Source organism: Battus philenor, unplaced genomic scaffold, assembly GCF_028537555.1.
Source record: "Battus philenor isolate CCGP_79_NKW_IND1 unplaced genomic scaffold, ilBatPhil1.0.hap1 SCAF_1, whole genome shotgun sequence".
Taxonomy (NCBI): domain Eukaryota; kingdom Metazoa; phylum Arthropoda; class Insecta; order Lepidoptera; family Papilionidae; genus Battus; species Battus philenor.
The window spans coordinates 7,809,185-7,833,153 of NW_027181661.1; the positions used below are offsets into that span (position 1 = coordinate 7,809,185).

A 23,969-nucleotide genomic window follows, 5' to 3' on the forward strand; every position below is an offset into this window, starting at 1 on the left:
CCAAGAGAATTGTGCAGATCCGAATGCGATGCAGATCTTGTGCATATCCGAATGAAAGAAAATCCTCTATAAAGAAAGAAAAATATCATATATTATAATAGCCGATGAATGGTGCCTTTTTTGATATTCTATCATGTAAAGTCTCTCCTGTGGATTTTTGTACATTTTTGCTGAAAATCGAAACGTAATTCTAACTTCTTTTTTTGAAAACTCAATGGTATTCAAAATGATATATGATATTATTATGATGTTAATCACAATAAGCGGTAATTATTATATTAATGGGTACAGCGCTTACAAGTCCTAGACCTAGAACTTTTAAGATACACCAGACTTGACTGTCGAGTGTTTTAAAACATAAGAGTTATTGTGCGCACTTTGGTGAAGAACTCCGGATCTTCCCATAGGCAAGATTCTAGGCCAACGTCAATTGAGCCGCAGTGATACAAAGATGATTCTGCAGATCTCACAAAAGGCGACAAAGAAAACCCGTAGACTTTTTGAGAGTAAAGCATATGCTAACAACTATAGCATGTCGTATTAATTTAAAATTGATAAATAAATGTCTATATAATAAAATTTTCGTGGCGTTTATAAAGAATATATGAATATTTATTTCAGGACAACGTCTCACGTCCTATGGAGGATACCTGTCGTACACCATTTTCTACACGATGAGGGAAGAAGGTTTTCCTGTAATAGAAGCTGATGTCATCATTGGAGGCGCGAACGGATATATAGTACACAATAGCGTAGAGCAACCACCGTCTTTAGTTGACTGGAGACACAGTGTCAGAATAAGTGAAGATGAATTCACTAATCTCGATGGGTCAGCGGTAACCAGAGATCAATTTATGAATACCCTCATTAATGTCACTAGTATTTATATCCGAGCTACATACTGGAATGAGGCTGTAACAACAAGGTATTTAAATAACTGTAAAATATTTTTTATATAAACAACAAGCTGTATATATTTTAATGTAACTTATCAGAATATGGTAGTTAATTGTGGGACTATCTTGTCATAGTTTGTAAGCTAAGTAGTAGAATTCACTACAATATTTGTATGTTATCTTTATTCTCATGGCTAGAAACTACAATTAAAAATAACTACAAATCGAATTACGAAAATAATAAATTTAACTTCTTTATTTAATTTCATAGATTAATGAGTGTGAGTTTGGATATCGCCGTAGAAGAATACAATGAAGGGAGATCCGTCGACGACTATGCTGAGAGCAGAATGGCGTCGTCTGTAGAGGATTGTCAATGTCCGAAAGCATACCGTGGTTTATCTTGCGAACAATGCGCAGAGGGCTACTATAGGCTAAGCTCAGGTCCTCACGCTGGGTTCTGTGTACCTTGTCAATGCAACGGACATTCAAACGAATGTGACGTCAACACTGGTATTTGCCTTGTAAGTGTACAATACTTTTTTCATTCTTCCGTACATTCTTTTCATCTGAAGGAAAAGAAATTAATGAATACTTTCAGACAATATTAATTGATACATAATATTAAACTATTTTAAAACAGTATCATGAAGCGCAGCTCAGGATGTCCATTAACAAGACAGAAAGACGGGCTTGTTAAGGTCTTCGAACGACGCTGGTGCGAAATGCATGCTTCCAATAGGTTCTGTTGGATATCTTTAGAGGTCTATGTTCAGTTAAAGACGCTTTACAGCTGTAATGATGAGATGAAACCCTAAGATAAAAATACGCGAATGGTTTTCAAAATCTTTTGATAGTTGTCCTTTGTAGCAGATTACAATGCGGTGTTACTAAATGTTTTACTATAGCAAATCTTAAATAGTCCACGACAGTCACATTTTATAACAAACACGAATTCAACACGCTTAGTTTGATACAGAGAACAGATTCCGTAAATAAGTCAACGAATACATTATATCAATCGACTCGATGTCTATCATCGACTTCTTCTTACTTTTTTTTTTGCTTGAAACGCCTCGTTGAAATCAATGACAAACTCCTTAAATAATATCTTATCTCTGTTTTCCTAAGCGCGGTAATAATGGAGAGTCCAGTTAATAATTTGACTTGATCGGACCTGTGGGTAGGTAGCCCACTATATCTTTAACCGTCTATTTTTTCCATCCATCCTTTTTAATACGTATAAAATATATCTATAGTTCATGAACATTATTATTAATACCTAATTTTTCAAGGGCTGTACGGATAACACTATGGGTGATCATTGCGAGCAATGTATTCCTGGCTACCATGGAGATGCTACAGTAGGAACGCCTCACGATTGTCTCATATGCGCCTGTCCAATGCCTTACCCGTCTAATAAGTAAGTTAATTATTAAACATAATACGTATCATTAACGACTAACAAAATATGTATGTATAAGTTTGTTAGGGTCGCCGGAAATTTGCTACCGTTCTTATTGAAAAATTGTCGTGGGGAGCCTATCTGGGCTGGCTGAAATATTGTGAGGAAAGACCGTAAAATTCATAGCTTTCGTATTAATAATGGAGGCGACGTTAATATTTGAATTATTGAAGTCAGTGCCTAAACACTACTGCGACGGGTCAATGTAGTATATTAGAGTCACCGGAAAATAATGTCGTTTCTGTCGACACATATTTTTACAGAAAAACCGATTGATTTTTACCGATATTGAAAAATTGTATACTAAATGGCAAAAGGTTGTTGATAACAAAGGTGAATACATTGTTGATTAGAAATAAACACTCGTTAAAACGTCGCCGTGTGAATTTAACTTAAGAAAGCGACATTACTTTTCGGTCACGGTGATCAAGACCTTTAAACAAATTCTCAATTCAAAATCTATTGAAATCATATCCAGATTCTATTAACATTTATTGACAAATGTTTTACTTGAATTAAAATTTTAACCTTTGATAAATTATGATATGATATCCTAAACTAAATAAATTTTCTATTTACATAGGTATGAGATAAATTCAACTTATATTAAAACAAATAATATTTTCGTAGCTTCGCTATCGGCTGCGACTTGAGGGCGAACGGTTCTCTCATTTCTTGCATTTGCAAACCCGGTTATGGAGGTGCTCGCTGTGAATACTGTGCAGCCGGCTATTATGGCGTTCCTGAAGTTATTGGTAAGCTATTTGAATATTTCTATTCATTCATTATCATCATTAATTATTACCACTACATGGTATTATAATAACTTGTGTTTAATAAACAGTTATTTAAAAAAAAAAAGTTAAAACTAAAAATTACACCGAACACTAGTTAGCATAAACTGTTTACATTTTTAAATAAAAATGTTCAATGTTAAAGGTTTATTAATTTGTCTCAAAAACGTAATTTTATAAAAAATCTATTTAGTTATACTATTTTGATATCCGTTCTTAGCTGATCTCTTCCTGGCAAATGGAATGAAAAAATTGCTACCAAGTTCCCAAATCTTATGTTTCCAGAGAAATCGTTATGAAGTACGCAGTTGGAAATATTTGTATAACCAATTTGTAAAAAAGCTTTAAAGCCACCTGTTTTCACCTCAATATCAACTTGTGTAAATTTACTAATCTGAAAATCTATAGTAATGACAGGAGAATAACTTCTGGCAGTAAAAATTTGCGGAAATAAAAAGAAAACGATAATTAATTTTATTTAGCAGTAATCCCAATTTAAACAACGGGTTTTCTATGTTACAATTACGCTATTTATAATTTATGACGAAAATAAGTTATACGTTCACTCCTTTAAAGCCTTTACACCTATAATGGATCAACCTGTACATAGGTAAAAGATAGATAAATTCATCTTACTTAATTAAAATCGCAGCATATCGAGTTAGGATCAGAACAATCCACAGTAACACATTAAAATGAATACAATTTATTAATTATCAATTATTTTGATCCAGGCGATTACTGCAAGCCATGTAACTGTTCTGGAAACATAAACGTGGAGGACCCTAGCTCATGCGACAGCATCACCGGTGATTGTCTCAAATGCGTCAACAACACTGCCGGTGCAGCGTGCAACTTATGCGCCCCAGGTTTCTTCGGAGACGCCATCTTTTCTAAAAACTGCACAGGTAAAAAATTTAAATAATATTACGTTAATAACGTTAAACAGACCAACGCCCAGTTCCCAAATATCAATAATTTTGCCAAGTAATCATTACTAAACTTGATATAATTGATCTTTCAAAAGCTTGAACTATTCAAATGTCTTAAAATTAAAACAGTATCCTGTAACGAGATGATGCGGTTTTCATTGATAAAACACTCTAGGTTAATTTTAATAAAGTAGAGAAAATTTATTCTATCCTCAGCGTGCGTCTGCGACGAGTTTGGTATGGAAAGATGTGATCCTACAACTGGTACGTGCGTGTGTCGGCCTGGAGTGATAGGAGAGAAGTGCGACCGCTGTGCGCCTGACCACTGGGGTCTCAGCAGTGGGCAGGGTTGCACACCATGCGCATGCGCACTCGCTTCAGAATCCTCACAATGTGACGACAATACTGGACAATGTCGGTTAGTTAATACAAACACTTTCGACAACACAAACGCCAAGTTTTTTTTGTTCATAAATGTCGTTTGGTCGCTGACATTGGCATTTTCCTAGACCAGTTTACTGTAAATAAATTTAGAGGAAAACTATTCGTGGCAACCTAGTCTCGATTCTTTATTTATTTCAAAGGAATAGGCGTACCGAACTTAGTTCACCTCGGCGGGTGTTCTTTAATGTGATTAGTTTCAACTGCCTCAGCAAAAGATGTCATACATAATAAAGGGAGCCGAGTTATTGCTATCCGATAATATACAAAGATGCAATAGCGTATTTCGACCCGCATTCCAAGACGCTTTCACCCAGATCTTTTTTTTCAGACATGGGTAATGTTAATATCATCGAACACAAAATATTAAAAAACTTGTTTTCATATTTTTATTCAAATGTGGATACATAAAAAAAAACTATCTAATGACAAACACGATTACCACGATTATCATTATACATTTTCAGATGTGCTAAAGGAGTAACGGGTAAACATTGTGACCAGTGCGCAGCCGGCTATTGGAACTACACAAAGGATGGATGCGATCGTAAGTATTAGGCAATGCTTTATTTAACACACAGAATTTACATTTAAGCTAACTTCTATACCATGCTGAATAGATCAGAATACACCATGTTACGAATGCCAGAAGAGCTTAATTTGAAAGAAACTACAATAATATTGAGCTCCTTTATAATAGAATACCTCAAAGGCAACCCGGATGGTTTGCCTTGTTGTTCAATTGATTTCCAATCTCACTAAAATCCTTTATACTTATTAAAGACTTTTAAGTGTTTTTATATTAAAAAATTCTAAAAATTACATTAAAATTTAGAAGCATTACATGGAATTGCATTGTAATATCGTACGCATGGACCAATCTACCGTACGTATATATATCGACTATATGGCATCCTAATATTTTACCTTTCATTTCTAAAAGAGTCTCTTTAGCAGTTGATTAAGGCGACATATTATTAATTCGACGAGAAATGTACAAAAATTCATTTTTTTTGTATATTTCAGATTGCAACTGCAACACTGGTTATTCACTTGGATTCACGTGTAATGCGACTGGTCAATGCGAATGTCTCCCTGGCGTTATCGGAGAGAAATGTGACCGTTGCCCTGAAAGGTGATAAAAATGTTTATTCTTAATAAAAATAATAATTAAATGAATTTACTTAAAAGTGCTTGTTATTTAATAAAATTGATTGTTTACAGATGGGTGCTGATTCCCCACGAAGGCTGCTTGGAATGCGATTCCTGCACCGACGCGTTGATCTTCTCCATCGAAGATTTAAGTTCCATGCTCTCCAATGAGACTCTAGAATTTCAGGTAAATATTTGTGAAAATGCGAATCTATAAATCTTATTAACAAAACGTTAGACCAAAATTTAAACTTTACTGCTGTATGCTTACAGGATAAGGCGGATTCATTTTTCACTACTCAACGATTAAATTATATTTCGAACCAAACTGAGCAGCTGAAACCCAGGATAACAGAACTGCGTAACATTGACTTAGGCGAGGTTACTTCTGCTGTAAAATCATTGGAGACAAGCGCAAAGAATTTATTAAGATCCGTAAGTGAAATATACATATTTATTCCAGAATTGATGTTAAAGTTTTTGCTTACAGATCAATTGATTAAAAAAAAACTTCTATTAAAACGGGATATAATTAATTGTCATTGGCAAATTCGCTGTCGCTCAACAAGCCATGGAGAAAACAATGATAGAAATTTCTCTATGAGATCGATTCGTTACTGAAGAAATCCGTAGACGAACGAAAGTAAACTACATAGCCCAACAGATTGACAGGTCTAAGTACCTGTGTGTAGGCATTGTAGCATAAAGAACTAATGGCCGCCTTGGATCTTAAGTTTCTGGAGTGGAAGTCACGAACCAGCGAGCCCAGCATATACCGTGGATACCTTGTCAAGTTCGTCGGAGAACTCTGGATACAGACTACTTTCTACCTTTCTTATTGAAAAGCTATGAGCGAGGCCAATGTCTATCACCATTACGATTGATTTATTCAAGCAATATCTGTTTAACAGGCGGAATTTGCTGCCACTGACAGCGATAATCAAATTGGAAGAGCTGCTTACTTAGCCGCGGATGCAGACAAAGTGCTGGCCTCAACTCGGGATAACAGTCAGAAAGCTAAAGAGGTCGTCACTCACGTCCGTGATCTTGCAACTGGCTTAGAACTCAGTCAGCAACCAAAAGTTGACAGCGCTCTAGCTGAAGCTCAGGAAATCAAAAGCCAGATCTCCGGTAAGATTTTGTTTACTTGTATTTACTGCGATCAATTTAAGATTTTATTTTATTTATTTAAAATTACATTACGTAATCCGAGTAAGTTTTTGGTAGCAATTAACTTTGTTACAGTCGTCATTGTCTCCTTCATTGGCTTTCTCTTTAAATATCGAAATAAATAATTGATACATTCAATAACATACTCGTAGAGAAGCAGCAAAAAATTTAAACCAAATTTTAAAACTTTAATACTACATACGAAACTATAATATTATTTATCCGTTTGTTTTTGTGTATTTAGATGAATAAACAGTAGGACAGATTTAAAAAAAATTTTTTGAATATGCCTAAAATGAATGATTTCGCTTATTTCAGCTAAAAATCTGACTTCGAAGGAGGAGCTGGCTGTTAATGCGATAAACAATGCGAGTAAACAAATAGAGAGAATGAATATTTTCGTTCAACCGGTCAACGATCAGACTAAGGTTTGTAACAACACCTTAAAAATCCAAATTCCATGTTTACAACACTTTAAAGAATTAAATATATTTTTTTTAGAAATTCCAAAAATTAGTGAACTCTACTAAAGACATAAAGGGAAGATTGGACGATATATTAGAGTTTACCGACCAGGCACAACATACAGCAGAAGCGGCCAAGATTTTAAATGATAAAAACAGGTTAGTGATATTAACATTTTTATCCAAAAAAGTTTATTAACAAAAAACAAATCAAAATATATTTTTTCAAGTAGACATTTACATGTTCTTTTGAATCGTCGATTGTTTTGACATCAATAGTAGTAAGCTATCACCAGCACGGAATGCTGCTTGGCTGAGCCAGTAACTCAATACCTTTAACTTTAGATTTAAAATTAAAAAAGTAAGGGCTACGATTTATTGTGAAACTTTATTATATATGCGTATATTTACAACCAAGAAGGATATGTTAACCTTTTAAAGGCCCTAGATTTTATTTTGATTTCTTGAATGTATGTATGTCTGTCACTATTTTTTGTATATTATTTGGCGCATAAACAATATGTTATTACATAGGTATTGAAAAGGAACCGTTAGTAAACCAATTTCTAGCTTTTAAGTTATAAATAGACCCCACAGCACTTTTTTGTAAAATAATTACAGAATTTAATTTTGACGGCACTGCCCAATAATAAAATACAGTATACCAAAAAAGCCAAGCTGAGTGAGACTTAGATCATTAATACAACTTTTACTAATTACAGGGAATCAAAAGTTGGTAACAAAGTACTTTCGGTAACAAAATTGAACAGCGCTGCCGTGCAGGACTTAATAGATGCCGCGTTAGATATCAATAACGCAACCTTCTTTAATACGTTATCCAGTAGTATTGTAAGAAATTCGACCAAATCTGTAGAAGACCTCAATAATGGAAACCAGGAAATAGAGAATAGATTAGCGCAACTTACGGATTACATGCCAGAGCTAACTAACTTGACCGATGTAGCTTTACACCATGCAACGGGATTAAGGAACAGAGTAAGTTGAATGCCCTTACGAATATCTAAGGTATTACAGTTATTACTAAATAAACCAACTAATAAAATTATTTCTTTAGAAGTCTTTATAGGGATTACTTATTTATATGTGTGAAAAACAGCGATAGGTAAATTAAACAAAGATCAAAGATCCTATCACAATTCTCCGCTTATAATAAAATTAGAAATTTCTTTACAAGAATATTTGCTAAGAAGGTTTTTTTTAAATCTCTAATGTACTGATCAGTCGTGATACTTATTATCAAGTAAACTACCAACTTGTCTCGTCAACTTTTGGCAAAAATAATCAATAAAAGACTAGTATAATTCTTCTTATTAGTATGATTCTTTATTGGCATATTTACATTCTTTACACATCGTCATTTTAACCTACAAAAGCTATTTGCAAAGCAAAGGCCTCCTCTAAAGATATTTATTAGGAGATAGACAAAAATTGCCCCGCTTGGCAGACGGGTTAGGGACGGCTTTATAATATTATGGTACGCAGAGGACGCTGCTACCCATCCTCAGGAAACTAACTTGTGAGCAGTAATAATGATATACAATTATGCAAAGTGTGTAATATAAGATTGCATCCCGGGAATGGAACCCGCGACTTTTGATCGCAAGTCTCAATCGTCTACCGCTGGGCTAACAGTGCTTTTAACATATTTTTTATTTACTTGATTAAATTTGATGCTTATTTATATGAACGGTTACAAATAAACAAACAAAATCTTAATAATTACTACCATACAATTGAACATCAAGATTTTTCTACGAGATCGAAAAAGTAATAAGATGCGTGAACAAAAGAATATAATCGTCATAGTTTAGCGGGTTGGCAAGTTAAAGTGATAGTGTGCAGGCCTCATTACATGTAGAACAAAATAACGGCTGCAGTCCCTTGGGATAGTAGAAATCAACCTTGCAACAGTCGTCAGAACAATAAACATTGGCGGCAAGTCGCTTCTATCCAGTCCTATTATCAATCTTTGTGGGAGGCCCATGTGGACGTCCAACGCCTGAAATGATGATGGTAATTAATTAAACATAAAAATGATTACCTCAAACCATAGCTGAACTTTATTAATTATTAACCCAGTGAACAATGGAAGAAGCTATGCTCTAGATTGAATCAGAGATTAGATATTCTTCGTCCGACATAGTAGTAGGCGTGGCATATCTCTGGTGTAACCGATGCTTGTTGGGGCGAAAGGTTTCTTGTGACGACCACGAGCCGGTAGATGCCGCGTAGGTAGGTTCCCCGCTGTGTGGACCGTCTACTTAATTAAGGTCGCGGGAAATCAGCGGGCAGTGTAAGAAAGATCATCGTAGCAATTTTTGGTTGAGACCTAAGCCTTGCCGTGGGGTTCTGTTGGACATTTTCATGTCATTTTGGTAGGTGATTTCCCATAGCTTTAAATAGATTGTATGAAATATATATCGCAAAACCATATGTTGCATTCCAAGAAGACGCAACTATTTAATAATATCCAATATTTCTTTTTACTTTTATTAGGCAGAGAGTCTCCGCGCTTTGGCTGAAAGAGAAAATAACAATACTCGAACTCAACATGCATACAGCGCTGCTTCGGCATTTTCATCTATCGTTCAGGAAATCAGCGATGCGAAAGCAGCTGCTGAGGAAGCAGAAGTTGCAATACTAAACGCTACAAATATAGTAAGTACAATATAAAAAATAATACGATATTCTAAAATTAGCATTTTCAGACTACAATAATCATTAATAAACAAGTACATAACATTAAAATAAATTAACGTAAGTATTAAAATATAACTGTAATGTTTTAGAATAACGTTCTCTACGAAAATGTGACACCTGCTAAAAAAATTTCGGAGACACTATCTAAGAGAGCTTTAGTTGCACAAGAAACAGTAGAACAAAAACTTAGACCTAATCTTACCCAAGCGGAAGAAGCATTAAAGAATGCACGGTTGACTCTAGGCGCAGCTGACGACGAAGACAATGCTATACAGCTGTAAGTATTAAATATATTTATAATTTTTGTCACGTTGTTTAGAAGTCACACCGTCATAACATAGAAACACAATTATCATAATAATTAAGCATAGGATATTTCATAATTTTGATTTAATAATAATTTGTACTGTATTTGTTTGATTTAATAATAATGATTTAGTAATCAATTGATTTATTTCGAACTTTTTCAGTTCCCTTCCAACTCCTGTAACTTCTTCGCTAGAAGAAGAAAGCAAGAAAGCTGCTAAAGTCACTGAAACTGTTAAAGCAACCGCAAACATCATGTCGCAACTTGGTAGTGAGCTGGCGTCAAGCAAAGAATGGGCACAATCCCTTCCTAAATTGGCAGACGACGCACAGAAGATGACGTCTAACATTGATAACTTAGGTACAAAACCTTCATAATCATTAATTTTTCGTGAATTTATTGCCATTTACTGCCAATTAATGTACGTGAATCCCCGTCCAAAAGTAAATGGTTTCAGAAGTAATCATCGTAATGATATTATTGATATTTTTCACTGTCTGTCCCTGAAGACTGTACTGCTTGAATTTATTGGACTGTTGACTTTATATACGTTGACTGGAAGTAGATATAAACACTATAAAACTTTTTGCTGACAAATGAGCTATACATTCACCACATTAAAGCTTTTACAACTATAACTGGTTTAAAACGAGATGTTTTACAATAAACAGTATACTGCACCTGTAATGAATCGGGATGTTTCCGAAAGTAATGTATTGTTAATAATAACTTAATTCCCAAATATTTATTTCATATTTAGTGAACAATATCAAAGAAATGGAGCCGAGAATTTCTTCTGAGTATCGAGTTGTTAAAATGAAACAGGAGGGTTTAGAGCAGCGACGTAAAGAAGCAGACGACAAACTGCAGAAATTGAGAAAACTCGTTGAACAGGTAATGGCAAACAAAAAACAATTACATTTATATCGTTATGTGATATTTATATCTAAGAAATGTGTAAAAATAATTGTTACCTCCTTTATTTATTTACTATTACCTCCTTAGTGAATTACGGTTTCGTAATAGCTCTCTAAAAGAGGTATTATGAATCCCAACTTTCCCAATATTGTCAGACTAAACTCTATTCTGATTAAGAACATAAAAACTCATCATTGTCACCTACTTGAACCACAAGCCCTGACCAATTAAATTGGAAAGCCGTGTTCACATTGACCAGTTGGAGTAAACCGTCACAAAGTACGGATGTGGCTCTCTTATTTACTGTTATCTAATTGGTCACAATAATATGTCACCTATTATGATTAAAAAAATATACAAAGTTTGGTGTTACTATTATTTTTCAGGCTCGCACCGTAGCTAATCGAATACAAGTTGGAGTGACATTCGATCGCTGGTCAACTCTCCAGCCAAGACTTCCCGAATCTGTTGATGAAATGTCAACATCTACACACGTTTCTGCCTATTTCCGCACCAAGGAGAAGAATGGATTTATTCTTTATTTAGGAAATCCTAAAGATACAATGCTCAGACGAACAAAATCCGTAAGCAAACTTCTATTTTATTAAATTTAGTTGGTGTAAATGAGCTAAGTATAAACAAAAATCATAAAATATTACTTTTTAGGACGACTATATGGTACTTGGAGTTCAGAACGGTTACCCATATCTTGTAATGGACATTGGAGACAGTGCGGAATCGGGACAAGAACCTACAAGAATTGGAAATGACAAATTTGTAGCTGACAATAGATGGTATCAAGTCATTGTTGATAGGTAAGAAAAGTAACTATCGTCACGAAAAACTATGAAGAAAATATTAAATTCTTTTCTACACAGTTTTTCAGTTTAAAAAGTTTCAGTAATAGTCTTAATTTCTTTGTTTTGTTTGCCCTGTCTGTTGCTAATAACAGTCGTAAATATTAATTAGTGTGTATCATTTTTAAATTTTTTAATAAACTGATAGTATCATATCTGTTGAAATTTTGATAACTTGTATCTGGTTTACAGAATCGGCCGCAATGTAAAATTATCTATCCGTGAAACTCTGGACAATGGCACGGAATACATCAACTCCAAGGAAGCGACTTTACCGGGACAGCATACTATCTTCAACTTGGATCGACAAAAGTCCAAGCTTTATGTCGGCGGTGTACCATCTGATGCAAAACTTCAAGGTGTAAGCTTTCCTGCTTTCGAAGGTCAAATAGAAGAATTAATGTTAGGGGACACGCCTGTTGGACTGTGGAATTTCGTCAGTGCTGGTAACTTGAAGGGTGCTAGACAAAGGTAAATCCAAGTCATATATATGATTTTAAAATATTTAATTTTTATCGTTAATTTTTAATCATATTTTAATTCCTCAGGGACAAGTTGATAACATCTCAGAGTGGCCCGCAAGAATTTCGATTCAATGGCCGCTCACACGTCACTATGCCAGGAAGAGGTTATTTGGTTCCACAGAAAAATCACGTTTTGCTTTTCTTCAGAACTTACGCTCCCAACGGCCTTATATATCTTGTAGGAGAAGGTAGTCATTTCTTCTCACTGCAAATGCAAGATGGACGTATATACTTACAGGTACAAAATTATATATTATATATATAACTTAATTTACGTAATATTATTCAATTGGGGCTTAGATGTTTTGAAGTGGTGCAACATGGGATACCTTGCGGAGGTAGTCGGACGATGCCGAATACAGGCCTATTTCAAACGGTCTTATGAGAAATCTACGAGGAAGGCCCGTGATCAGTAGTGGACGTCCATCGGATGAAATAATGATGTCAAATAATAAAACTGTGACAAGAGATGGGATAATTGAGATGATTCTTAAGGAGTGCACACTTGTATCGTCAAAAACCTAGCACTATTTTGGGAGCCACTGCTTATTGTCTTCCAAAATAGTATTCTTGTTAATTTATATAGATAACCCATTAAATCTGCCTCAAAATATATTTTTAAAAAATTTGCATCAGAATATCGGGCCTTTGTTTACAACTTAACACCTTCAATCGGTTATGATACATTTTGGTTTCTAATGAAACTCTAACGCTTTCCAGTACATTTTAAAACAAAGGAAATGTTCTCTGTTCTTTTTAGGTTGCACTTGGAAACACAGATGACCTCGTCATTATTGGCACAACAAAAGCCTACAACGATGGTAAATGGCACAGATTGCACGCGGGAAGATATTTAACTACATGTTCGCTTAAAGTCGATGGAGAAGTTTTAAAGACCGTGTCGTCTTCTGAAGTAAAAGAAATTCCTTACATAGATACAATGAACTTTGGTGGAAATAACAATGGTATCATACAAGTTACCAACAAAGGATTCGACGGATGTATTCGTCAAATTAGTATAGACGGTGTTAATATTGATCTCAGTGAAAACATAGAGTCAGTTGGAGTTGCGTATGGCTGTCGGGTAAACTATTTTTTATAACTTTATGTAATTAACAATATGTTGCAGTTATAACTTTTTCATTGTTTATATGCTTCAGTTTGCTTCATTGGTGTCGTTATCTGGAGACAACAGCTATCTACGCTATGTGAATATTACAACAGAGAATCTGCAATTAACATTGAAGTTCAAAACCTCTAAACCTGATGGACTCATTTTTGTGTACCTCAGCAGAACACAAACTACTACAATGTCTGACAGCATATCGCTCTCTCTGATAAATGGCAAGTGATTATTTATTTTTATATTTTATTTAAGCACGCTGACGGCTTTTGGGACCGAAGAGTTCTTGTGTAACGTCCGAGTGAATAGGCCCCCCAGTTATAGCAGCACATAACCGGTCATGGCGATTTTTAAGAATATCTATATTGCCTTGCAGGGTTGTCGATCGACAGATACGATGAAATCATGACAGTGAATACTTATATATATATTTATAAGTTTCGTATAACATTACTCAAATTTAAATGTTTGTTTATTGTAGGCTTAAACAGAACTTTCCATAATTATGCTAGCCTTCAAATAAATACAGTAAATTATTACAAATAAATGATATTAATTAAATCGATATTTAAACAATGTACGGTAGTAAACTGTCCCTGCCGCGCAACTCGTGGCTCGCACTGCCATTTTCTATATTTACACACACCCACATATGAAAAGGAACATCTAGTTGTATATGAACTTATTAAATTTTCCACATGGTAATTTAGGGACAATACATGTGTGTGTATTGTAAAACAATACACAGTTGACTACAGAAAAGTTTCTAATTTTAAGTTAAGAGAAACCTGGGATATTTTCACTAAAATAAATATAATTACTGTATTTTGCAGGAAAATTGGTATTGATGAGTCAGCGAGAGCAGCTGGACACTGGACTGAGCACATACAACGACTCGCAGTGGCATGTAGTCACCGTCACACACAACAATCAAGCATTGCGACTAGTTGTAGACGACTTCGACTATTTCAGGTATATTTATGACGTCATGCATTTTTTCTTGATATACCATGTCGTAGTTTTATTTAAATCTGTGAACGCCACAGATTACACATGTGTAGCGATGTACATCTTCACTCTATAGTGCGTGTACTTACACCTTAAAAGATAATTAAAATTGAAACTAAAAATAAAAAAAGCATCAATTCCTTATTATATATAAGCGTGGAACGTTTTGCGACTAAAAGAAAATAATAAATTAAATGGGAAAAGTTCTATCACTCTAAAGAAAACATAATGACGGTTCATAGTCAATATACTAGCTGCTTGGATGTATATATAAAAGATTTAAAGGGAAGAATGTACAGCTCATTTCGCAGCAAAAAGCTTTTATACCTGTAACTATAACTCTGAAATAAATGTTTCATAATTTTATTTTCTGGCAGTACACGGTCAGTAGGACAGATTTTGACAACAATTAATTTAAATACCTAACCAAAGAACTCGTGATTAATACAATTAATAATTAATTAATATAGTACACATAATTTATATACCTTAAATTTATAACGAATTTTTTTAACAGCACCGACACAGCACCAGCTCCTTTACACATACTCGATGGAGTGCTATTCATGGGCGGTGTACAACCCAGCTATATTGTTGGGGGGAAAGTTGGCTCCAAAGCACCTTTCCAAGGTTGCATAGCAGATGCCACAATAAATGGCAGAGTACTTAATCTATTGGAGCCTTTCAGCAATAGCAGTGTCACATTTGGCAGATGTGGCACAACTACCACAACAGGTGGAGTCCCGCCAGGTAAGATTTAAAAATAATTATAGTCTAGTATAGTTTATTGTTCATGGATAGTTGCTAGAGTGCTTGGCAACGCTACGGGGCAACCGTTAGATATCATTAAATTAGAACCAGTTTAAAGTGGACCTTATTAGAAGGCTCAAAGTCACCCAGAAAGCTATGGAATGGATTATGCTCCGCTGCAAAATCGAATCAGCAATGAGGAGAACCGCAGAGGAACCAAGGTTACAACGCTTAAAGAATTACTCATGGCAGTGTGCGGAGCAAACCGCTCGTGCCACCGACGGCCATTGACCCGAAGGGTCTTGAGGGTTCCTCACTAGGTGAACCGATGACATAGTTAAGCTCACTGGAAGTCGCTGGATGCGGACAGCGTAAGACCGGTCATTGTGGCGATTTTTGGAGGCGCCCTATGCCTTGCAATGGGCGTCTATTAGCATACATGATCATAATGGTCAAATTAAAGAGGCATGTCTGTACTATGTGAAAGGCTAACGTCAACTGTTTAGTGTGAACACGGCTTTCTAATTTAATTGGTCACTATTTTATCAACGCGATAGACAGTCAAAAATACGTCGATTGTCCAATGACATACACAAAATAGACATATGTTTTCTAATTCAGACACGTGAAAAAAACTACAATAAATAACAATATAAAACCAAGTACTTTTTAAAACAATTTGAACTTATTAATATGTTAAATTTATATTGTCAAATGTTATAAAATAAAACGTTTTAAAAAAATTCAGATCAAGCATCATGGCCAGTTCCACCGCCCGTTGATGTGTTACCAACACCTACACCATTACCACCTTTAGAAACTGTAGCTCCGGAAGTGCAAACAGTAAAAGGTAATAATAATCTAATTAATACTATAAAACTTTTATGGTCCTAATTTGAAAACCACGAACTGGCAGGCGTGGCTTATGAGGTCCATTACCAGGGAAAACTATCTCTATCGAATATTAAGTCGAAAGTGTAACAAAAGGTAAACAGACAACTTTATTAAAATCTTCGGGAGACGCTGGATGTACTTCGCTTCGTACTGGTGCCTATTGGAAATCTAAGGAAAGCCTCGGTCCAGCAGTGAACGTGCTGTAGCTAAAATTATTTATAATGATGATCTTAATTTTACCTTTATGCCAAATATTTATATGTGATAATAATTTTAATTTCACAGTAAACGTACAAGAAAATGAAATATTCACAATGCCACCTACTGAACCACCAACGACAACGAGAGAACCCTTCAAAATTACAACGACTACTCGCCCAATCACGAGTACACGTAGACCTCCGCCACAGCCAGAAACAGGTTGTGCATTAGCCTATGATCCACAGTATGGCATAGGTGATCCGGTAGAGGGATATAGATTTGGTTAGTACAACTAAAATAATTACATACCCTTTGCTATTTGTTAAAAATAAATTCAAAACAATCGTGTAGTGTAGTTTTTTCTCCACAATATGCTACCAATGAGGCCTAAGTTATTTTGGCCACAGTGCTGACAGACAATTAGATAACCTCCAGAAACTGCTAGTTGCAGGGAAAGTAGAAGATCAAATACTAAATGGTGATCACTTACCTACTGTTCAGATTCAAGTAGATAACTGGGGTCTCAATGAAGAGACAATTTAGAAGCGAGGTTTTATTCTCTATTAAAAAAATGTTTCTTTATCTTAGGTACCCGCAATGACAGCCGAATCGAGTACTCTAAGCTGCCAGGAAGACAATTAGAGGGCTTCGACTTCACAATTACCTTCCGTACATTCGACGAACAAGGTGGTCTAATATTCTACGCTGAAGCAGACAAAGCTCCAGGGCAGTTCCTTGCTTTATATATGAAAGAAGCAAAGGTAATTCATTAGTACACGGTCTTTTTCATAATGATCATTTTGTATATTACTTTGTCCCTCTATATATCTTTATATATATTTCTCTAGTTTGGCAATAAACCACAAAGTATGAATATTTTTTGACTCACACTTAACAACGATACTTTAATGAGCTAAAATCGTTCTATTGTATTTACATTTATGTTTTATTTGATTTTATCTTTTTACTGTCTGTTTTTATACACATCCTCATCTATATTTTTAGTATCCATTATTTTTGTGGCTAGATGTTTATACATATAATCTAATGGATATTTACATAAAGTCGTAAGAGATGAAAGTAGGTACAATGATCTACTGATAGAAACATTATAAAAGAGACTAGTTTCAGAGTCCCTACCCGCGCTCTTGGATGTGTAGTTGACGTTTCATTTGCACAAGTATATATAGTTAATTATGTCACTCACAAATTGACAAAATGCATCAGAAACCTATACGTTCGCTTATAAAAAATATTAAGAGCGCAATGCTAGATTTTATCGATTAGTACTCAGCCATATAGCCAACACTTGTACTTAGAAGATATTAAATTTTCAAATGAAATAAAAAATAATTAAGACACTTTATTGATGTGTTTAACGCGTAATTAACTGAAAAACTCTTTGGAAAATATTTCATGAACTCAAACGCAAATTAATCATTCACAGATTCACTTCACATTCAACTGTGGAGGCGAAACCGCGTTAGTAGTATCAACGCAAATGTACAACGGAACTGATTGGCATACCGTGACGCTGGTCAGAAACGAGGGTCATGGAAAACTAACTGTGGACTCGGAACGCATTGGAGAAGCCAGCGTTACGTGTATTTCCCCTGCTGTTTTAACGCCACCATTTTACTATGGAGGTCTCGGTAACGTTTCATCCAGTGTCAGCCAAAATCTTATGGTACGTCATAACTTAATTTTATAATCACTAGTTTTTCTCTCAGAGAGCGATAGAGAAGGCAATGCTCCGAGCTTCTCTGCGTGATCTAATCAAAGAAGAAGTGGTGACCATGGTGACCATCGTAGTTCTCAGAATTCCTCGTCAGAAGTGTCAGTTGGAGCACATCGCTAGTGCGACCGGTGGCCGTTGGGACCATGGTGCGTCGCACGCCACCGCTAGGTGGACCGATGACATAGTCAACGTCGCAGGAAATCTCTGGATGCCGGTAGCGCAAGAGCGATCATCGCGGCGATACTAGGGAGAGGTCTCCCTCAAAGATCTCCACAAAGTTTCACACATGGCGTCTATTGGTTGACATGATGATGTTGAACAAGCCACCATGAAATATGTAAAAAAATAAAACGTATTTCAGAATGATTAATTTTGATTGATTATTGAATTACTATTTTAACGGCTAGGGAGTGGTGTTATGACTTTCACCATGATATTTAAGAAAAAAAAAACGGCGAGAAATATGAAAAAAATACCGATCGAGGCATTTTCTAGACTTTGCTTAGTAAAACATTTGAGTTTCATTTTCCTTTTTATAGATATATTTAAGACAGCTTACTGCAGAGCTTTCATAGTTTAATGATAAAAGTTATAATGACAATTTATTTTTTTTGCCTTCAGGACTTCTATCAACCTTTCAAAGGATGTCTTAGGGGTTTAATGATGAACGGTCAGTATGTTACCGACATCCTTTACCGAGTAAACTCACTGCGTTGCACTGACAAGATTGAGCACGGTGTTTACTTTGGACCATCTAATAATGCTCACAGCAATTACCTGAAGGTAAGAATCATCTTTTTTGTACTGCTAAAAGCACAGCGTAGAACCACTACCCAAGAAGTGAACAGTTAACCTTGTTAAGATTGTCAGAAGAAGCTTAGGCATATGTCCAATAGATTCTCATCTGAATGAGTGCGAATGAGAATCACATCATAAATTCATTGTTTATTCAAAATATTACGTATTTCAAGTATACAAATAATATATCTGTTTTCTCTTATTTTTAGCTCTTTGAAAACTTCAAAGTGGGCTTCGAAATTTCCGTCTCAATGGAAGTGAAACCGCGGAATTCCACAGGATTGCTGTTGAGTGTTCAAGGTCGAAGAGATTTCATGATACTTGAGCTACTCGAAAACGAAGTTGTCGCCAATGTAGAGAATGGAAAAGGGCCATTCCATGCCAGTTACAAACTCGGCAACAAATTTTCATTGTGCGATGGCAAATGGCATAAAATTCACGGTAAGTTAAATAAAGGAAAAAATTGTCAATATTTATATTTTATTTCGTATTCTATACATACATACATAGGCCACACCTTAATCACATTAAGAGCAGCGTAGAATGTCGAGCCAAGATTGATAATCAAAATCATCGGAAAACGCTATATACTGACCGCCTCCAATCGATCTTATTGGAAATCTATAGCGGAAGGCTGTCTTCAGCAATGGACGTCCTATGGCTTGAATGATGACGCGATGATTGGCTGATGTGGTTTTTAGTTTTGAAGTGGAGACCATGGACCAGAAAGCGACAGCAGTCTAGGACGTCACCCCATAAGGTGTACAGTAAAAGATACAGGTGTAAAGTAGTGTAAGGTGTAAAGTCGTCTGATTACGCTGGCTACAAGACGCTTTCAACCTGTTTTCTAGAAAATCTATGAGTGAAGCCTATTTTCAGCAGCGGACGTTCAACGACTGAAATGATGATGATTACATTAATTGAATGATATTGTAATTGGACGTGAACAACTCTTTTATTGCAGCGGTGAAATCACGTCACGTGGTGTCGGTCGGCGTCGACGGGCACTTCTCAGATGCTGGCTTAGGTCAGTCCGGTTCCACGGACACCCGTTCAGCGCTGTACATCGGCGGACACGAACGTCATATATCGAAAGTGCTTGGCACGCGGTCACGTCGTGGCTTCACTGGATGCATTCGGAATATCGTCATCAAAGAAACTCCTGTACAGATTCCGTTGACAGCAGCTGGTCGAAACACTCACATTGGAGTTTGTCCATCCGATTAAATTCTCTCATACAGCAATTACTATCATCATTCAATATGCAACAATACTTTTATACAACGCTTACATTTAATACTTGTGTGTGCTCTAAATAAATTTGTAAGTTTCATTGTGTGCATTTTAAATTGTCGATAATATAATATCTATTTATATTATCATTTTCTTAAATAACTGTAATACGAAATACTTCATAATAAAATAACTTTCTAATAATAAAATGACCTAGTTTAATTGTAGTGCCCCGATAACCTCGACCCCGATAATTTTTTTTTCATTAAAGATAACAAATTTCAAGTGGTAATTTTATAATCGCATGTCATATGGACGTGTTATTATAATTAAATAAGCGATTTTAATTATTATCTAAAATTAAAATCTCACATCTTTATACAAACAAAAACACTTACTAAATATATGAGCATTATGAAAAATTACCACGGTTAAGTTTCAAAGGCAAGTAATGTTAAAATAACAAAATCGACACCAACGAGGTCTTACTTTCTTAGGTACCATTTGTAACGAATGCTTACAATTGAACAGGACATCAAGACAAGAGGAGTCACCATTGTTAGTAAATAAAATTGAAATCTTACAACCTTTAGTTAGGTAAAAAATAATATTCACGAAATGCATTGTTAAAGTAGAAAAAAATTAAACAAGTAATTTCTAGTTGCTCAATTACTCATTTCTTTCCATACTTTTATATAACTGTCGATAACTACCACGCAACGTAGGAATGTGTCTTCGGTATTTTAAAAAAAAATCATATCTCGTAATTTTATATTCATTTATAATTCAGTTAAAGATAATATTTTTCAGTTTATTAGTTTTTAAAATCTATTAAATAATGCTAGTTTGACTGATTGCTATAATTTAAAACAACAATTTTCTTTAATTAACTAAATTAAAAAACAAGCACTATTCACGCAGACTTATCAAAATTTCTTATAGTAACCTAATAAATAAACAGGCCATATATCTTATAAACAATTAAATAGATTTGTAAGAAATTTTAAACACGTCAAAACAATACATGTAATCGCTCGCTGTAGCACACTAAAACAATTATTCCGAACAATTTATTTTGAATACAGTATTTCACAGTAATATTTTATATATATTTTTAAAGAAATAACGTAATAATGATCCACCCACGAAATTATATTTTATCTGTTACATTATGAATGACATAACCATAGTATTTTTAATCTGATATTACTTGAAAATAGCTCGACTAATTCAACTCCTTATTTCATAATTCTTTTAAATAAATATCTATTCCTAGCTATCAAATACAACGTGCACCAAAAACAATAAGAGCGGATAAGGCCATATCAAGTAAAAAATATCATCTACCATAGGGCCTTACGATGTAAATATAATGACGTTACTAAAGACTAAATTATGCGTAATATAAAACAATCATTTTTGTAAGTAATATTCGTTTTTTTTTTTGAAAATTAATAAAAAAACAAAACTAATAAGTAAAGTGATAATCCTGAAATATGTTTCTTTTATTTTTTTATTCGTTAAACCTATAATTTGTAATCATGCGATGTCTGTGTTGTTTTGGCACGTAGTAATAAATATGTTTAAATAATCACAACATTTCACTACGTAACACAAATATTTCACTACGTAAAATTTTTTTTCTTTATTTAATATATAATCAAATGTGCACAAAGCTTGACAATAATAAAGATCTTAAAATTATATAACATTTTAGAATACAAAAATGTTTCAAAAAAGTTTTATTTTTGCTATATTACTATCAAAAATAGAAATACACCCAACTTTTAAAGTTGTACGAAAATTAGGTTTGACACAATACAAAATAATGGAGAAATGTAATTTCACAGCATCCAGACGTCACTCTTCTATTTTCACAACAGCCTTATGGGCTCAAATTAAGTTACGTCGTTAAAGACCTTTGTTTTGATAATGCGCTGCTTTATTTGTCATCAGGCTAACGCATTGAATATCTCATTATCTAATATATAAAATTCTCGTGTCACGGTGTTCGAACTTGAACTCCTCTGAAACGGCTTGACTGATTTTTACCAAATTTAATATGCGTATTCAGTAGGTCTGAGAATCGGCTACTATCTATTTTCTATACCCCTAAGTGATAAAGGTTGTTCACACTTAAAAAATTTTTTTTATTTTTTTAACAATTTTTTTTGTTTTTATTTTTTTATGATACAGCATACAAGAATACATACAACCATAAATTTTCACCCCTCTACGATCAACCCTTATTTTTTATTTGTAAATTAAAATATCAATTTTTTTTTGCAAAACAAGGTTTGCGGGATCAGCTAGTATTGTTTATAAAGTTCTACGCGCAATTTAAACATACTTAATAAATTTAGAATTTTTTTTGCATTAGATTTCAACACACAATAAAGAACCAATAAGCAACTGTTCCTAATTACTAAAAAAAAACCTGTTTAAGATTGAAATTGATTTCCGAGCGTTGATTTCGTCTTTACTAACAACGTACAATTGAAAACTAACTGACAAAAGAAACAATAGAACTCGAGGGATTCATTTCATCTGTCGACGGAGTTACTTTTTTATACAGGTGATCCCAAAACTACGCAGTACCGATGGTCGTCGCGGTGTCTACGTCATTTAAATATGTCGTCTTTAACACTTGTATTTATGTATGAGTCATAATGATATGGAACTATAGTAGACAACAACAAATAATAATAATAATATTACAAGAAAATGTAAATAAACATTTGGTGTTCATATTAATGACGTAGATCAGCTATCATTCAATAGACCCACTTGTAAAACAGGTAACTAAAGAATTTCAATATGACCGAAAACACTCAAATTCGCTAATCGTAGTGACCTTCAATCGCCGCACCGCTCCGAGACCGGGACGCGGTGCCAGCTTCGCAGCCAGTCAAGAACAAGCCGGCCTCACGACAAGAAGGATCGTAAACTAAATCCTAATTAAGCTGCTATCATTTCTTCTGCAACTTTTTCTTCCAGCGTAACGTTTTCCTCTACTGAGATCCTCTCGGAGGCCTCTGTGTTAGGTCAGTCCACGGACCGTCCGTCTAAACTATCTGAGAGCTTAACGGCCTTCCAATCTAGTAATAAGCATGACAAGACTCCTGAGGGTATCCTTGAGCTTTGCCACATTAAACCAGATTAATACTAAGCGCCACCAGCGCCTTGTTTCTTCAAGCCCGTGAAATCTGTAAATGCCAATATAGCAACAGTCATTATCTGCCACATAAAAACAAGAATAAAAAGGATCAACAAAAATGTAATGCAAATATAAACATAAATGCTTTTTCCAAAAATCTCCCGTAAACCCATTATTACAATGATATTGCAAACACATCAGTAATCAAAGCGGGACAACTTGAATTGTTAATTTCGTAAACAAAAACTTAACTTTTATAAGTCAAATTATCCAATTTATTCCAATACATACTTTAACTCTTTTTTAATCGTATCAGTAAATCGATTAGTATTCCCTTCTTAATAATATACTTAATAGAACTTAATATTAACATATCCAAATATCTCATTATAAAGGCAATCCTATAAGACAAATCGACAAATAAAG

At 34.6% G+C, this 23,969-nt stretch overlaps 1 protein-coding gene across 1 annotated transcript in view; it reads left to right on the forward strand.

Annotated features, from left to right (window-relative positions):
* LanA (laminin subunit alpha) overlaps positions 1-20,572 on the forward strand; it is a 50,934-nt gene extending 30,362 nt beyond the window's left edge. The window contains exons 30-62 of the mRNA XM_068764172.1: positions 622-925; positions 1,168-1,420; positions 2,192-2,319; positions 2,992-3,116; positions 3,890-4,063; positions 4,304-4,505; positions 4,996-5,075; positions 5,555-5,663; positions 5,753-5,867; positions 5,954-6,115; positions 6,592-6,811; positions 7,169-7,278; positions 7,352-7,473; positions 8,037-8,310; positions 9,832-9,993; positions 10,125-10,312; positions 10,506-10,702; positions 11,103-11,236; positions 11,647-11,844; positions 11,927-12,075; positions 12,310-12,588; positions 12,666-12,879; positions 13,402-13,725; positions 13,802-13,985; positions 14,598-14,736; positions 15,290-15,522; positions 16,271-16,372; positions 16,702-16,899; positions 17,206-17,378; positions 18,065-18,304; positions 18,977-19,138; positions 19,363-19,594; positions 20,118-20,572. Coding sequence (XP_068620273.1) covers positions 622-925; positions 1,168-1,420; positions 2,192-2,319; positions 2,992-3,116; positions 3,890-4,063; positions 4,304-4,505; positions 4,996-5,075; positions 5,555-5,663; positions 5,753-5,867; positions 5,954-6,115; positions 6,592-6,811; positions 7,169-7,278; positions 7,352-7,473; positions 8,037-8,310; positions 9,832-9,993; positions 10,125-10,312; positions 10,506-10,702; positions 11,103-11,236; positions 11,647-11,844; positions 11,927-12,075; positions 12,310-12,588; positions 12,666-12,879; positions 13,402-13,725; positions 13,802-13,985; positions 14,598-14,736; positions 15,290-15,522; positions 16,271-16,372; positions 16,702-16,899; positions 17,206-17,378; positions 18,065-18,304; positions 18,977-19,138; positions 19,363-19,594; positions 20,118-20,380 — 6,149 coding nt within the window. The 3' untranslated portion in view covers positions 20,381-20,572. The remainder of the gene's footprint in view (positions 1-621; positions 926-1,167; positions 1,421-2,191; positions 2,320-2,991; positions 3,117-3,889; positions 4,064-4,303; positions 4,506-4,995; positions 5,076-5,554; positions 5,664-5,752; positions 5,868-5,953; positions 6,116-6,591; positions 6,812-7,168; positions 7,279-7,351; positions 7,474-8,036; positions 8,311-9,831; positions 9,994-10,124; positions 10,313-10,505; positions 10,703-11,102; positions 11,237-11,646; positions 11,845-11,926; positions 12,076-12,309; positions 12,589-12,665; positions 12,880-13,401; positions 13,726-13,801; positions 13,986-14,597; positions 14,737-15,289; positions 15,523-16,270; positions 16,373-16,701; positions 16,900-17,205; positions 17,379-18,064; positions 18,305-18,976; positions 19,139-19,362; positions 19,595-20,117) is intronic.
* Positions 20,573-23,969: the final 3,397 nt, after the last annotated feature.